Source organism: Nelumbo nucifera, chromosome 7, assembly GCF_055504915.1.
Source record: "Nelumbo nucifera cultivar China Antique chromosome 7, China Antique-T2T, whole genome shotgun sequence".
NCBI lineage: Eukaryota > Viridiplantae > Streptophyta > Magnoliopsida > Proteales > Nelumbonaceae > Nelumbo > Nelumbo nucifera.
Window position 1 is genome coordinate 45,886,446 of NC_142655.1, and position 17,526 is coordinate 45,903,971.

The window sequence follows — 17,526 nt, forward strand, 5'->3', positions numbered from 1 at the left end:
GGTACACTACAGCTGCACTTTGTCCAAGAGATGATCACTTTAGAGTCCCCTTTGGAAGTTAGATTGCTTTGCAAAACTTAAAGCCTGCAGCAAAGCTATCACTTCTGCTTTTATAGTCTCCAGCTCCAATAGGTCCTGAATACATCGCCACCATCTTACCATCCCCAGATTGCCCATGGAACTCCCATCAAAATTCAGTTTTAAGAAGTTTCCACTCCATGATTACCCGTTCTTGTCCTTTAGACAATTGTGCCACCTCCACCCAGGTTCTTATTATGCCATTCACCAAGAGAACTTCAAAGGTTTCCATTATCTTTACCCCATGTGTAACTTTTATTTGTATAATGCCTACCATCTCCTCCTTAGATATGCTCTTATTGAAAATTCTTCCATTTTTTCTTCCTATATAGTCCACACAACTGCTGCCCTTACTGCTTTCCACATAATTCTCCCTCTCTTCTTTGGTTGCTTCAAGAAGCTTGGGCTGAAGATACAATATCGGGGCAGGAACCCACCTACAACCAAAGAAGAAAAAAACTATTCCCACATACAAAGCACAAAAGGACAGGAGATTAGTAAATGGGGAATGGTCTCACCACTTGTTGTGCATAAAAAGCACATATGAGGAGAAAGGCATTTATTGAACCTTTTTTCTGTAGCACATCACAGGTATTTATCTTTCTAATGAATACTTCCCCACACAGAGCTTGAAACCTTGAGTGGAATAGGCTTACTCCAAATCTCATTCACCAAAAGATTCTCCACCAATGGACTACACATAGTAAGGTTATTAAAGAAGAGGCACAAGTGAAAAAACCATCAAACGGATTGTCCAAATTCTAGTGTCCTCCACATTTTGGTCAAAGAAAACAATTTCCACCTTGACCAGTAGTTGAATCAATGTTTTAAAACACGGAGGCGTGACGTGAGGCATTCCACTACCTAGAGGCGTGAGGTGTAGTTCAGAACGCAAGAGGCATAAGCCTCCCAAACACAAGGAAGCATAAGCCTCCTTAAGAGGAGGGGGGTTAGGACTTAGGAGGAGGATGAAGAGGAAGGGGGGATCTTATTTTATTTCTTTATTTTTAATAAAAAATCTTTTATATTAAGAAGAATAAAGATGCATAACATTAGTTGAAAGGGGGGCGGTCTTGTCTTCTCAAAAACAAACCTCAATACCCTTTCTAACCTCACACCCCCAAAATCTATGCCAACCTATGAACTTCCTCCTATTCCAAGTTAATCCTTGCTACTCCACTTTTTCCCCAGTTCACCCTCAACTTAGAAACATTCTCATACAACCAACTGCTTTAGATTCCTCAAAAGATCCAGGTTGTCTCCTTCTCAAAATAAAATTATATCAACAAATTGTAGGTGGATTACTATTACATCATCCCTTCCTACCCTCCAACCTCTAATTAAGCCATCCAAGTAAGCTTTGATAATTATTTTGCTTAGAACCTCTATGATCAGAATAAACAGGAAAGAGGTAATGGGTCCCCCTTGTCTCAAGCCCCTTTTTGCAAGGAAGAAATCTCTAGCAACACCATTGATTAAAATTGAAAAGTGCAATGAACTTGTACAACCTTTAATCCACATTCTCCACCATTCGCCCATGCCAATCTTCTCCACGATCTCTAGGAGGAAAGACCAATCCACTAGATCATAAGCCTTTTTTAAGTCCCACTTGCAAATAAGCCCCTTCCCCCCACCCTTCTTCTCTACCAGACATTCATTTGCCACTAGGATCCGATCTACACTTTGCCTTCAATAAAAGCTCTTTGATATTGTGAAATCACCGAGGGTAATACCTACTCCAATCTTCCAAAGAGTACATCTTATATAATTTTGTTGAGGCTCCCAATCAGACTTATGGGTCTAAAACCCTTTGGAGTTTTGGCACCTTCTTCTTTGGCATCTGTTATTGTCGACTATGTAGGGGTATTTTGGTCTTTATATTTATGTTTAAAGCTGCTGATGTGTAATGTTTTATTAGTGGTTGTGTCCCATACTTAAGTAGGGGCAAAGGAGTCTTTTTGTTTTTAAGTAGAAACGTATAAATTAAATCTGGCTGACTAGAGAGGTGATTAATCTCTCTTGTTCGAACCAGAATTCTTCTTCTTCTCCTTCTTCTTCTAGTCTTTCTATTACTTCTCCAATCCTTATTCTAACAGAACTCAAGTGCAGATTAGATTATAATATGGTATCAGAACAACTGTGACAAAACCGAATCTGCCCAGAATTTTGATCTTCACACATCCAGCCTAGGATTTTTTAATTTTTTCTTCATCATTAGTTGGAGATAAGGAAAGGGGCTGAAAAGGAGTGATCGCCCTCTTCCCTTGGAGATTTCTATGCCTCCGGTCAGCAAGTTCGTGGGTGTTTGCAGTGGTTTATAGGAAGCCCCCCCTAATCGATGGAGAGAAGAGGGCTGATCCGAGTGATGCAGTGGAGTGTCGAGTACAGCTTAATTTTCTGGTGATTAGGTAAGTGTTTTGTGCAGTTTTTCAATGTGAAACGAATGGTTGATGTGTTCCAAGTTGTGTGGTGAAAATTCAGATTGTCGTGTGTTAGGGTTTATGCAAATTTTAGTGTGGTTCGAAGGGTGAGTGAGTTGCAAGTAGTGCGGTGAGTTTTTAGGTAGTCGTGTAGTAGGGTTGTATGGAGAGTGAAGAATTCAGAAACAAGTGGTGCTGAGTGCAGTGTGGTATAGTGTGCAGTATGGTGAGAGGTGAAATAAGAAAAAAAATTTACAGCCATGGGAGACAACAGTGAAAGTAAAACTAGTGTGATGGTTCCCACCGACTACCTGAATGTTTAGATGACTTCTATCAAGTTGAATGGAGAAACTATGTGCCTTGGGCAAAATCCATAGAAGTCTTTCTTAAAGCAAAGAAGAAAGTAAAGCATATAAGGGAAGAAAAACCCTCTACTGAGTCTCATGAGTATGGTGATTGGGAACAAGAAGATGCACAGATTATAACTTGGTTATGGAATAGTATGGAACCCAAGATTAGTACGAATTTCATGTTTCTTGATACAGCCAAGGAAGTTTGGGACCATGCTAAAAAGCTGTATTCAGGGCAGGACAACACGACTAGAGTATATCAGCTTTATCAGGAATACTTTAATCTGCAACAGGGTAATCAAAGTCTTGAGGAGTATTATGCTAGCATGAGAAACCTTCGCAATGAGCTGAATGTGTATCACCCCCTCACCTTTGATGTTAAAATTCAGCAACAGCAGAGGGAACAACTAGATGTGACCAGATTTTTGGTAGGGCTGAAATCTGAATATGAACCAGTACGGGCACAGATACTAGGAGGATCAGCTCTTCCTTCCTTAGAAAAGGTGTTTGCTCGGCTTCGAAGGATTTCGATTGGATCTACCGAGAATTCTAGTATCTCTGATAGGTCAGCCTTTGCAGTATCAAGGGCCATGGTGTTAGAGGTGGAGATCGGGGAGCTCAATCTGGCCGTAGTGGTAGCAGTGGACCAATGTATGGTCGTAGTGGTGGTGGTGAACCTATGTATAGTCGTGGTGGTGGACGTACTGGAGGTCGAGATTCAGGGGGAGTTCGTGGTAGAGGACGCAGTTCTGGTCCAAGAAGATGTACACACTGTGGTATGGATGGACATACCATCAATTATTTCTATGGTTTGCATGGTCCACCTTCAACTAGGCCAATCATGCGGTGACCAATGATAGTAGTTCCAGACAGGAGAGCCATCCAGTTGATCAGATGCCCTCTATATCCATTGATGTTCCCGGGAAGGAGATGATGAGTGTTCCACATGATGAGTATGAGAGGCTTGTTCAGGCCACATCTCAATAGAATACAGCCACCCTTGCACACTCAGGTATGGCTTGTCTGGCATCCAAACCCAATCCCTAGATTATTAACTCTGGAGACTCCAATCACATGACTGGAACTCCAGGGTGTGTTTTCCTCCCTCTCTCAGTGCCCAACATCACACTCTGTTACCCTTGCTAATGGTTCCACATCCTCCATTTGTGGTGTTGGTAATGTTAACATAGACCCTTTATCTTTATCCTCAGTTTTGTATGTCCCCAAGTTTCCTTTTAACCTTATGCTTGTTAGTAAGTTGACCAAATCTCTTAATTGCTCTATCACTTTTTACCCTTCTCCGTGTGTTTTTCAGGATCTCAAGACAGGGATGAAGATTGGTGGAGCGCATGAAGCTAGTGGACTGTATTACCTTGATGGTGGTGGAAGTGTGTCAACAACAGTGTTTTAAAACGTGGAGGTGTGACGCGAGGCGTTCCACTACCTAGAGGCGTGAGCGTAATTTAGAACGCAAGAGGCGTAAGCCTCCTTAAGAGGAGGGGGGTTATGAGGAGGATGAAAAGGAAGGGGGGATCTCATTTTTTATTTACTTTTAATAAAAATCTTTTATATTAAGAAGAATAAAGATGCATAACAATAGTTCAAAGGGGGGGTCTTGTCGATGCGAACCGAAGGGACAGGAAGCAAACCATTTTCTTTCCCCTTATCTTTTCTTCCCTTCCCTAACTTTTCTTTTCTTTCATTTTCTCTTTTTTTCTTCTCTTTCCTTTCCTTTTCTTTCCCTTTCTTTTCTTTTCCTTTCCTTTCCTTTCCTTTTTTCTTTTTTCTTTTTTTTTCTATATTTTCATACCAGATGTGCATGAGGCGCAAGAGGCATACGCCTCTAGCACGCCTCATGAGAAAAGCACAAAAGGCGTAGCGTACGCCTCAGAGGTGTCAGCGCCTCTGGCATACGCCTCTGGGCGTTTTGGGAGCGCCTCGCCTGGAGGCACACCTCCCACGCCTTTTAAAATACTAGTCAACAGCTCTTCAGGCATCTCTTTCTCCTCTCCAGTGGCACTATCGATTTGGTCATCCATCACTTAGGTTTTGAAGTCTCTTGTTCTATCGTTGAGTCATCTTTCTGTTTTGTATTGTGAGTCCTGTCAGTTTGGGAAACATCATCGTGTTCCCTTTAGTCCTAGGGTTGATAATCGTATGTCAAGTCCTTTTTCTTTAGTTCATTCAGATGTTTGGGGTCTAAATAAAGTAATGTTATACAATGTTATAAATACTTTGTTATTTTTGTTGATGATTATTCAAGGATGATGTGGCTTTACCTAATGAAAGAAAGGAGTTAATTGTTTACCATTTTCCAAAAATGTTATGCTGAAATTCGCAACCAATTTGGTGTACACATTAAAATTCTTCGTTCCAACGATGGCCGTGAATATTTTTATACACTATTTCAGGAGTATTTGGAACAACATGGCATTATCCATCAGACTTCATGTACCTATACCCCACAACAAAATGGGGTAGCTGAGAGAAAGAACCGCCACCTTTTGGAAACTACTCGGTCCCTTATGCATCATATGAATGTACCCAAACCCTTTTAGAGTGATGTTGTACTTACATCTTGTTTTCTGATTAACTGGATGCCCACGTCCATCCTTGAAGGTCACTCTCCTTTCACCACTTTGTTTCCTACATTGTCTCCGTTTCCCCTTTCACCTCGGGTTTTTGGGTGTGTCTGTTTTGTTCATAATTTAGGACCAGGAAGGGACAAGTTAGATGCACAATCTGTTAAGTGTATCTTCATTGACTATTCCCGGACCCAAAAAGGGTATAAGTGTTATAATCCTAACTCCCAACATTCCTTTGTGTGCGCTGATGTTACTTTCTTTGAGTCCATTCCGTTTTTCTCAGGCTCAGGTGATGTTTCTTCTTCCTCATCACCTCCTCCTCTTCCAATTCCAGTTGCGAATCCCATTCCACTTGTTCCAGCTATGACAAAGTCTTTGCCTCCGGTGCCACCTCCTGTTGAACGGCCACCCATTTGTCAAGTGCATACGCATCGCCAACATGTACCGGCTACTCCTCTAGCTCCATCACCGTCGACAGATCCGACAGTTGTTCCCACACCAGCTCCAACCCCGATTTCTGAACTTGATCTTCCCATTGCCTTGCAGAAAGGTAAACATAATTGCACTCTTCATCCCATTTCTAATTATGTTTCTCTCACTCACCTTTCTGCTTCCCATCGCCAGTTTATCTCCTTGTTATCCTCTATTGTTGTTCCCACAGATGTCCAGGAAGCCCTTGCCTCTCCAGGGTGGCGCCATGCAATGGAAGAAGAGCTCTCTGCCTTAACTCAAAATCATACATGGGACCTCACTACACTTCTTCCTGTTAAGCAGGTTGTCGGTTGTAAGAGGGTATACATTGTTAAGTATTTACCTGATGGTAGTGTAGAGCAATTAAAAGCTAGACAGGTTGTCAAAGGATATTCCCAAACATATGGTATTGACTACACGGAGACCTTCTCTCATGTTGCTAAGATTGGTTCAGTTCGTGTTGTGATATCTCTAGCTGCTATGTATGATTGGCCTCTCTTTCAGCTTGACATCAAGAATGCTTTCTTACATGGTGATCTACTTGAGGAAGTCTATAATGGAGCAACCACCGGGGTTTGTTGCTCAGTGTAGACTAAAGAAGGCCATATATGGACTTAAACAGTCTCCCCGTGCATAGTTTGGTAGGTTCAGTGAGGTGGTAAAGAAGTTTGGTATGAAACAGCGTAAGTTGATCACTCAGCCTTCAGTCATGACTCTCAGGCTGGAAAGATCTTATTGGTGGTATATGTAGATGATATTGTCATTACCGAGAGTGATAGATTGGAAATTGATAGGTTGAAGATTTTTCTGTAGGAACACTTTCAGATAAAAGACCTTGGTAAACTGAAGTACTTCTTGGGGATAGAAGTAGCAAGGTCTAAGCATGGTATTAATTTGTGCCAGAAGAAATATGTTCTTGATTTGTTAGAAGAAACATGATTATTAGGCCCCAAACCAGCTGAAACACCTATGGAATCAAATGCTAAGCTGAGCAGTGATATGGGTGAAGAGTTTGAAGATCCTGAAAGGTACAGGCGGTTGGTGGGTAAACTAAACTACCTAACCATTACTCGACCAAATATTTCATTTGCAGTTAGTATGGTGAGTTAGTTCATGCAGAAACCTCGGGTTCCACATTGGGATGCAGTTCTAAGGATTGTAAGGTATTTAAAGGGGGCTCCTGGTCGTTGCTTGATATATAGAAGTGGAGGAAAACTTGAAATAGAGGGATATACTGATGCTGATTGGGCTAGCTCTATGTCTGACAGGAGATCCACTACAGGCTATTGTACTTTCCTTGGGGGTAATCTGGTGACATGGAAAAGTAAGAAACAGATAGTTGTGGCAAGAAGCAATGCAGAGGAAGAATATAGAGCTATGGCACATACTACTTATGAATTAGTGTGGCTGAGAAACCTTCTACAGGAGATGGGATACTCTATTGACACTCCAATGAAACTCTATTATGACAATCAGGTTGCAGTCCACATCTCTTCTAATCCGGTGTTTCATGAGAGAACCAAGCATATAGAAGTTGACTGTCACTTTGTGAGAGAGAAGGTGCTAAGTGGAGTGATAGATATTGCACATGTTAACACAGGAAACCAATGGGCAGACCTGTTCACCAAAGGGTTGAATTAGGGGAGAGTGGACTACATATGTAACAAGCTGAGACTATATGATATATACTCACCAGCTTGAGGGGGAGTGTTAATGTCGACTGTGTAGGGGTATTTTGGGCTTTATATTTATGTTTAAAGCTGCTGATGTATAATGTTTTATTAGTGGTTGTGTCCCATACTTAAGTAGGGGCAAAGGAGTCTTCTTGTTTTTAAGTAGAAACATATAAATTAAATCTGGCCGACTAGAGAGGTGATTAATCTCTCTTGTTCGAACCAGAATTCTTCTTCTTCTCTTCTTCTTCTAGTCTTTCTATTACTTCTCCAATCCTTATTCTAACAGAATTCAAGTGCAGATTAGATTATAATAGCATCAAAGCTATGAATATAGTATTTGCTCTAGGTGAAATCTCCCTTTTTTGATAAAATTCACCCAAAACTTCTAACTAGTCTTCTTTTAAAAACTCTCATCAATCTTGATAGAATTCAATTGAGAAATCATCTAGTCCTCGGGCTTTAGATCTCTCCATTGAAAAAACAGCCTCCTTAATTTCTTCAAGACTACAATTTCTTTCCAGAGCTAGAGATTGGCTAGTTGACACTCTATCCCATACAACTGCGTTAAGTTTTAAGTCTTGGATTGTTAAGAAAACCTGGGAACAAAATTAGAACAGAAATCTACAATAAAATTATCTATTTCTAAGAAAAAAATACATTTATGCGGAAACTTAACTATCAAATGACAACAACATGATAATACCTCAAATGATAGCAAATTAAAGGCCAATAGGCAACGACGTAGAAACATCCCAAGATGGCTATTTGGATCCAAGATAATCTGGTCATCTTCCAAAATACTCGTCTCAGGGCCTCCAAGGATACCTGGCCAACTCATATTGAATTTAATGCAGAAGTGGAACTCTTTTGAAAAAGATGAGATATAAGTTATATAATAGAAAGGAGAACAAAATGATCACGATGAACTCACTTCGCAGACTGCTGAAAAGGTTAAATAAATCATCAGGTGAAGATAGAGCTGAGAGCTTGCGGGTTAGATGCTCACTTAACCAATGATTGAGTAAGCCACCAATTTCCTTGAGTTGATTTATAAGCTCATCCAACTGTGGCTCCAAAATATCATCACAGGACTACAAGACAAAATTTAACAGCACATATTATTTAAAGGCAAAATTGCAGTACCAAAAACTAACAAAATAATAACAGAATATAAGTTCCAGAATGCATCTGTAAGAGTAGAATTAGTATTAGACAAGAACTGCAAGCTGTCTTTCAATAAGGTGTGACTCCATAGAACCAGTGACACTACTCTAATCCTCAATACAAGAAAGGTGAAACTATGATACCATGTTGCATGGACATTAATAGGTGGGCAAAGTGCCCTGGTTCAACATGGTTGGATTTTGGTAAGATGACTCCTGGGTTGCTGTTTTCCTGTTTGTTCTATGCTTGTTTGACATAAGTCCATAACAACTTGAAGGGGATGTGATGCATCATGCAGGAGCTAAATTTGAAGAGAAACCATAGAGGTGGTTGTAGGGTTAAGTTTCAATCTTCTAGAAATTTACTATTTTTAGTGAAAATCAAAATTGCTATTAATGGAGGAAACTTTTCACTGAAGGCAAAGGAAATCACATTGGACCAATGTAAATGACTCAAACCAGATCATCAGACTCAGAAATAACAGGAGAATCTGGTTTTCTTAAACCCCAATTGTTAGTTTTTTGCCAAAAGAACATCTGACCTCCTATTTACTGGAGCAAAACATTAAAAACTGGCCGGGTTTTAGCAACCCATCTAGTTTTCAACAACCCACTTGGGTCACCACTTCATCATGTATTGTAAAATGATAATGAGGGGAATTGATCGCATAACCTTCTATTTACAAAAAATTGCACATTATCATTAAGCCACAACACCCGTTGTGTTTATTTTTTGTTTCTTTAATACCTATATTGACCAAATATATCATCATCACCATTTTTTTGAAGAGTAAGCGGAAAAATTTTATTAAAAACAAGTACAAGCTGTTCAGGTGTCAAGATAACACCTTTAATCAAATCAAGCATACATCAAATACTTCAGTTCAGATTGAACTGATTCGCATTACATGTTTGAATCTCTAAAATGCCTCAGAAATTCGCAGCAAAGTCTGAAGGACTGATTTGCTCAAATTCTTGAAGATCTATGACCCAGCTTGTGATGAGATTGCCAACCAAAGCCACAGTCTCTTCAATGCTTCTTTCCTTTCCTTCAAAAAGTATCCTATTTCTTTCCCCCCACAGAGACCAGCAAACTGCAAAGGGAATGCAGCTCCATACAATTTTAGCTTTCAAACTTCCTCTGAACTTTGGCCAAGTAGAAAAGATCTCTGCAGGAGATGATTGTTGAAAGATGGGCATCCAACTTGACACAATTTGGATCATCTTCACTATCATCTAAGCCAGCTCCCAACAATTTGGATCAGCTAATAAGAGTTTGGCAAAAGTTTCAATCCAGGCTGCCAACTTGACACAACACTCCTCCTTTATCCAGGCTTGGGACCAGCAGTGTAAGACAAGCTCACACTGGTAGAGTTATTGACCAAATATATTTGCATTTTTTACAAAAGCATCATTAAGACTTGAACCTAAGTCACTTGATTGACAATTAGAAAACTGTCCATTAAACCACAAACGTTACAAATGTTATAGTATATATAATATTACACTCTCAGTTCAATCAGCTGCAGATTTCTTTATTGTTAAGATTCAAGATGTCTTCAAGCATGGGGGACATGACTTCCAGCCCAGGGAATAATGCAACCAATATAGAGAATCCCAATTTGTCCAGCCTTCAAATCAATGATGTGAAGTGTTATGTATGCAGCTAGGAATGTTCCATTTCAGCCAAGTTGTTCGTAACCAGCCATGGACTTTTGGGTATATTAGGGTCTCTTTGATTGCTGAGAAAGGGATGGAAAAATGGAATATTCCCGAATGATTCCCTCTTTCTGGCATTTGTTTGTAGGAACAGTGTTTTGGGACGAGAAAATCGTGGGGCGTGGGATCCCAAAAACAGGCAAGCGGGATGACACTAAAACAGTGTGACCCCATTGAGAAAAGGAAAATAAAGACTCTCGTTAGAAAACTTATCGGGCTTTTCAGAACTGAGCCTCAAGAGATTGTCTCCATCGACCTTTACGTGTCCCAACGGTCAGATCTCCGGCAACTGCTCCGTCCGTCTCGTTGAAAGGTAAGACCAGATCGGTGAATAGCTTGCTTCAGCAATTCTTTTTTACCCCTTTTTCTTTCTTTCAATCCGTTATTCCTTCTTCCCCATCTTCATGTTTTCCCTTCAACAGCTGGAACAAGCCACACCCCTTGTCTTCCTTTTTTTTTATTTTGTGCTTCTCAGACCATGTTTCTCATCCAAGCCTTCACTAGATCGATCATTGCAGAGCACTCAGACATTGCTCATCAGTCAACACTCATGGAAAAACCCATCTTCCTGGTCTACCGTTGCAGAGTACTCAGATTTTGCTCCAATCTCCAACCTTCATTAAAAGGCATGAAGATCTACTATTTTACTGCTATGAAGAAACCCAGATATGGTTTTTCTTGTAAAAAGAAACCCAGCTGTGCATTTTTCATTCTTGTATATCTGTTTGTTAATACCTTTCATGCAGATCAATCTGTGAATAAATCAATATTTTTTTGTTTATGTTATTTTTCCTGTATACTTTCTTGTATATTTTGTAAATCTGAGAGAACCTATATGGTTTGATTACCCTTATCATTTGTAATTGCATTAGGCTTATTGATACTCAAAAACAAGTATAATATATGGAGTACTTGGATCAATTACTTAGGCAACTAACATTAGCCCGTTAATTAACACTCTGCCACTTTAAATTTCAGTAATGCACAATCCTTCACTTAACCAAGATTCTGCTTACTTTACCTCCCCCATTTCTGCTAACTTCATTAACCCCATCACAAACTCTCTTCCATAATCCCTACTCTCCTTTACAGCTTTATCCCAAACACCTCCTCTCCTCTGCCAACATAACTAAAACCATAACCAAATAACAAGTCCTATTAGAACCCCTGATTTCTTTTTGAACATCTTGTAATTCTCTGTCTCTCCCTCTCCTCCAACTATGTAAAATCTGTTTCATGAAATTGCTTTCATACCTAAAAAGAACAAAGTTTTAGCTACCCGTATTTCAGTACTGGTAGCCCTCTTAAATTCAATCTTTCAATTTATTTTGTTGAATGGTGTGGTAATCCTCCTAGTCTTCTACTAAGTTCGGTTGAGTAGAGATCTTTGTAATTTATTTTGTTGAATGGAATAGGTCTTAAGATAATCATGAATCTTTCCATATAATTTCAAATAACAGGTCTTAAAGTCATTCAATTTCTTTTTTAATCAACCATGATAGTTATCAGGTAGCCGCTGTCAATTATGAAAGTTGCATTTCAAATATAATAACCAAGGGTATTTGCACAAATTTCTTTAAATTTAACAAAAAAACAAGCCACAATATAGATCATGAGCCCTCAATATTGTTAAAACGAAATGTGAAGTTGAGAACATTGTCTTAACATTTGGCTCTTCTGAAACAATGCAATTGGGTTTTGCATTTTTATGCACTTGAATTGTCAAACTCTTTTTGAATGATTTGTCAAACTCTTTGACCCCAAAACCAACTGTCATGAATTATATTAGCTATATTGAAGTGCTAATTAGCAGCCACTAAACCATATCTTCGTGGTAGTAACAAGATTTATTTTATAGAAGAGCTAACTGTCATGAATGGTCCTATTAATATAACTGTAGATTTTTTTATTGGTAACATAAATCTCTTTCAAAATATTTTCTAGGAATTAGAAATGAAATAACTATAAGTCCAGATTCATGAAACTTTCTAGCAGAAGACCCACCAAAAAATCCATGAATTTTGTAGATTTCCTGGCCTCATGTCTAATTAATTAGCTTTCAGATCAACTTTTTTTTGAATGAATAGCTTTCAGATCAACTTGTTCAACTCATTTACTTGAATGCATAAAATTTCAAGTGATATTTGCCATTTTGTGTCTCGGATTTCATCATAGATGTTGGATTTTATTTAAGAGAACTATATGTCTGCCACTAGGGCAGCACTTGTGAAGCACAAAACTTGTATAGGAGGATTTAATGGTAAACTCAACTATTATCCCCAGCCATGAGTGAAAGAGAATATGGCATGCATCAAAGAAATTTCAGATATGTAGTTCAAATCGCATCTGAGTTAGAAACATATAATTCTTCAAAATTTCAGAAACTTAAATCCATATTTACTCCAAACTTAAGGTTAAAGAAAGTTGAAATAAAAAGTTAAGAGGATAGTACACACGCTTATTCATGGGTGAGTATTGGTTTATTTTTTTCTTTCACCATTTTTTTCCAGCATGCAAACTATATTGACATGCAAGAATGAGTCCCCTCGTTATGCTGTTATAAGCTATTCTTGCCACCCTACCCTGTTTGATCTCCAGTTCTTGGAGTGATCAAGATTGTATCTTGATATCGTTTCTTGCTAGAAGAAACAATCTTGAAGTTGTGCTCACATCCCTGCGTGATTCTTGCTGAAGAATCTCTTTGCTAATCTTGCCTCACCCTAAACTGTGTCATCTTAAGTGGAGGAAAGATTTGGTGAACTCTTTGGGCGTGAACACTTGCGTTGGGAACTACTGTTGATTCTGTATCAGGTATATCCCTACATTAATCTTGGTTTCAGATTTGGTCCAGTTTGTTTCAAGAACGAACCTTGAAAAATGCAGTTTTTCTAAATTAGGGAATAGGATTTCCGAAAGGGAAAAAGAAAATTTTTGAAATTCCGCCTAGCCACCCTGCATGGTTCGGCCATCCATTTGATGGATCTCCCATCCCTTCAGTTTTTTGATTTGGGTGATGGCTCTAAATAAGTGCCTATCGAGAGCTAATTTGGTTAGGAGAGGAGTTCAGCTTTCTGACCTTAGTAGTGGCTTATGTGGGCTTTTGCCAGAGACAGTTGATCATCTTGGCATCCACTGTTCAATCTCTGTAAGAGTTTGGGAAAACTTTTTTAAAGCAGCTGGGGTCTACTGGGTTATGCTTGATTCAATTAAGGATCTCTTATGCTGCTAGAATTTGCCAGGCCTAAAGAAAATGGGTAATCTGATCTGGAGAACCACCCCTGTGGCTGTCTTAGTAACTTTATAGACTGAAACAAACAACAAAATTTTCTGCAACAAAGTGAGAAGTCCGGAGGAATTAATTCAGGTTGCAGTGTCTAAGCTTGCTTCTTGGCTGTCAGTTAACTCTGAGTTTAAGTCTCAGAATCTTTTCCATTTGCTTTGTACTCAGTCTGTTTGGAGTCTATAACACGTCTTCTTTCTGGGTGTGAGATGCCCAGAAATAGCTGTATCTTTTCCATCCTTCTTTAATAAAATTTTTGCCTTACCTTCTCAAAAAAAAAAAATCTTTTGGGGATGGATTCTCGTATAAATTTTCTTGCAAAACAAATACTGAAAAATGGATTTTCTCACAAAAATTTTCTCAGCAAACAAACGCATTATGATTAACTGGGAAAATAAATTTTCCTTTTCTCAGCCCAATTTTCTCAACAATCAAACAGACCCTTAATGAGAAAATTAAGGAGACAAAGGAAGACGAACCTAACAAATAGACTAGGTGTAGGGAGAATGTTTCTGTCCTGTCTTGGTTATTAACCTCTATGATTCCCAAAATTGCTAAAACAGTCCAGCACTTTCCTATAGCCTTCAAGATTTGGGAAAAATTTTCCAAGACCAACAGACAGTGGAAGAACAATGCTCAGATCTATAAATCAATCCAAGATTTAGCAAAAAGGAGAAATGTAGGTTGCTACTTATTGCTACACCACCATTTGGTGATTGATTGGGACAGCAATGGTGATCAGAAGTATGAGAAACAAGTTCAAGAAAGAAGTGCCTTTAGTTTCTTGCAGGCCTAAACCCATCATGTGAGAGCATACAATCACAGATATTCAGAAGAGATGAGCTCCTAAATTTGCAACATGTTTATTATTTTGTAAGGAATGAAGAGATGAGGAACGAAATGCAAACTGATGTCACTATTCAGCTAGTCGAGTAATCAGCACAGTAGAAAACTCAGAACTGCAACCTGATTTGATAACAGTGACAGAAAAAAAGAGTTAAAAGAATTTCTTGGAGAGAAGAGAAGAAAAGGGAGAAGCCAATAATGATCTGACCATAGTTAGGACCAAAGGGCTTGGACTGTAAGGATGGCAAACCCAAAGCATAAAATAACAATTATAATTGGGCCTAATTGTAGGCCCAATCATTATGGTCAAATGCTCCTTAGAAGTTAGAATAGGAAACAAGTTTGACCATAGTGGAGTCCCTGTCCTAGGATTTGATTCAAGAGAGAAGGAAACTTCTATATTGGTTCAGATGGACTCCTGTGGGTCCCATGCCTTACAAACTCACTCTTCCACACTTCTCTTGAGAATTAGAAAGTTCATAGGGCTAGTACAGCCAATTTTTGGAAAGTCCGTATGTGACTGAGATTTTAACTAGTTTGACTAGGAAAGTGTAATCTACCAAAACAAAAGACTAGGAAAGTTGCATCAGAATTAGGAAAGCACTTGTAACTAGCTCTTTCCTAATTTGATCGGGACTTTATTTGGGATTTAAATAGGTCTCTTAAGGCTTGGAAAAACCCTAGTTCAACCAGCATATTAATGCTGTCTCACATCTCTTAATTCAGCCAACAACTTGATCATTCTTTGTTAGATACAATCTAACACGTTGGGTGTTACTCTTCAACCTATTGGAGATTATTTTGTACCAGTCCATAGCAGCCATCTTTGGTGAATTGGACTCATTGAAGGATATGCTATTAGCTGCCAAATTCATTATACATCCCAAAGGAACCAGATTTGGAGCAAGAACAATGTTGTGCCATGTGCCATCTGCAATCTCTTGTCAGGTTGTGAGAGACTTTGGCAGTTTGGGTGTGAACTACACAGTGACCTGCTGCACTTGTAGTGGAATTTTCTTCAGGTAATCTTCTTTTAGTTTGTGTTTTGGGTCTGAAATAATGTGGTTCAATCCCCTCTTTGACCTAGGTTTTGGAGAAAAATGTTTCTCTTTGTGAAACGTTTCAGCTTAGTAGCAGTTTATTGGTTTGAATTGTTAATTGCAAATCACCTACTACCTAGATGGTTTCACCACTTCCGCTGCAATCCCACTTTCAGATTCAAAGGGTGAAGAAATTTCTAGCTTCTGAATTTGAGTTTTGAGTTTTTGGCTGGGAGTTCTTTTTTTATTTTCTTTTTTTCTTTGTGTGGGGGGGATTTACGGTGCTTGGGTTTGGTTGTTTGTTGGTTTTTTCATTGGTAGAAGGGTTGGGCTTCTGGTGCGATGTATGATCGGGTTTTGATCCAGAAGTGCATTTGGAAGCTGGAGTTACACACTGCCTTTTTACAGATAAGGAAAGGAGCATTAATTTTGGGGACGTAATCAGAATCTAGGAAAGAAACATGCTTGCTTTATACTTTGGCACTGTTGGAGATGGAGACTTAACAAGGGTGGAATTGTGTGCTGTCTTGCAGGGTCTGAGAAGAGTGAAGTCACTAAACTATAGGAATCTCACAGCCACAGACTGACTACATGCATCATATTACCAAGTTTAGAGACTCTTCTCCAGTAAACTCACATTCTTCTATCCGGCTATCTTTTGATGGTCCACGCCTTAGTTCAACATTGAAATGTCAACAGCCTAACTGCCTAAACTCGATCAGTTAATTTGCTTTCAGACCAATTCCATCGGATAATCCGAAATGAGACGAATCAGACAAATTTTAGTGTATTCAGTAGGGAAAAGTTTACGACTCTAAGTAACACACGAACACACACCTTGGTTCCATCCTACGTATTCTCAATAAGCAAGGACTGAACGAACCGTAAATGTAATACAGAACGAAATGCAAATAGCCAAACAAAGCAAACCCCATAAAAACCAAATTCGGTTTCATTTTAGGGATTTTTTAAAACGAACCTTCGTCAAGGCCAACAGAAACAAGCCGAGGCGATTGTGCTGGGAGACGGAAGAGAATGGAAACGGCACTGATGCTTGAGCCGGTGGCGCGTAGATCTGGAGGAGAATGCACACAGAGACTTTGTGCGGCGTAATGGCAAATGCCCCAACCGGTTTCAAACTTCCCGCCATAAATATATTCTATCTAACAGCAACTGACTGGTTCCCGCGAAACCTGTTCTTCTCAGAGCATTGACCGTCGTCAGTTCTTCTCAGAGCATTGACCGACAGGATAGAGAACGTCTATGGCACCGGATTGTCGAGCTGAACGGAAAATGGCGGACGAGGTGAATGGGGTTTTCAAAACAAGACCCGGGAAAGAGAAAGAGTGGTAATGAGCGCGCAAATCATATTTTACAGCATCACTTTTTCACATCTCTTTGGGAAAAATATAAAAATCACCCCTAAGGTTTCTGACAATCATAGAAACCTCCCCTGAAATTTCAGTTTAACAAAAAACTTTCTCTATAGTTTCGAAAAATTCTTGTAGTTACCTACTGATGGAGGGTGATTTGGCACGACCTAGTAAGTAGAGGTCACGTGGACGTGATCTACCCGAAAGATGACAACTCAGTGAAAAGAGCCCAGTCAGCAAAAGTTAGAGCTCGGGTACTCAATCACCTCAGCCCAAAACCACCTCGGCATAGAGTCACCTCGGCATAAAGGCATCTCGGCACCTATTCCAGCCCGGGGCTCAAGACCCGAAATGACACATCATCAACCCCAGAAGCTGCCCAATGAACTCCGAACCTCACGGGATCATGCCGCAAAATGGCAAGCCTTATCCTCTCCTCGCTCGAATCGGGCGGAGACGATAGACCTCCCTAACTGATACGATACTCCCTAGATAAAACGGGAACTGACCTCATCCATCCAGGCC

General features: G+C 39.5%; 1 protein-coding gene across 1 annotated transcript in view; it reads right to left on the bottom strand.

Moving 5' to 3' along the window:
- Positions 1-16,969, bottom strand: part of LOC104609478 (anaphase-promoting complex subunit) — a 94,094-nt gene extending 77,125 nt beyond the window's left edge. Inside the window, exons 1-3 of the mRNA XM_010275813.2 lie at positions 16,608-16,969; positions 8,512-8,671; positions 8,284-8,405 (exon numbers count right to left, since the gene is read on the bottom strand). Coding sequence (XP_010274115.1) covers positions 8,284-8,405; positions 8,512-8,671; positions 16,608-16,778 — 453 coding nt within the window. The 5' untranslated portion in view covers positions 16,779-16,969. The remainder of the gene's footprint in view (positions 1-8,283; positions 8,406-8,511; positions 8,672-16,607) is intronic.
- Between the last annotated feature and the right edge of the window lie 557 nt (positions 16,970-17,526).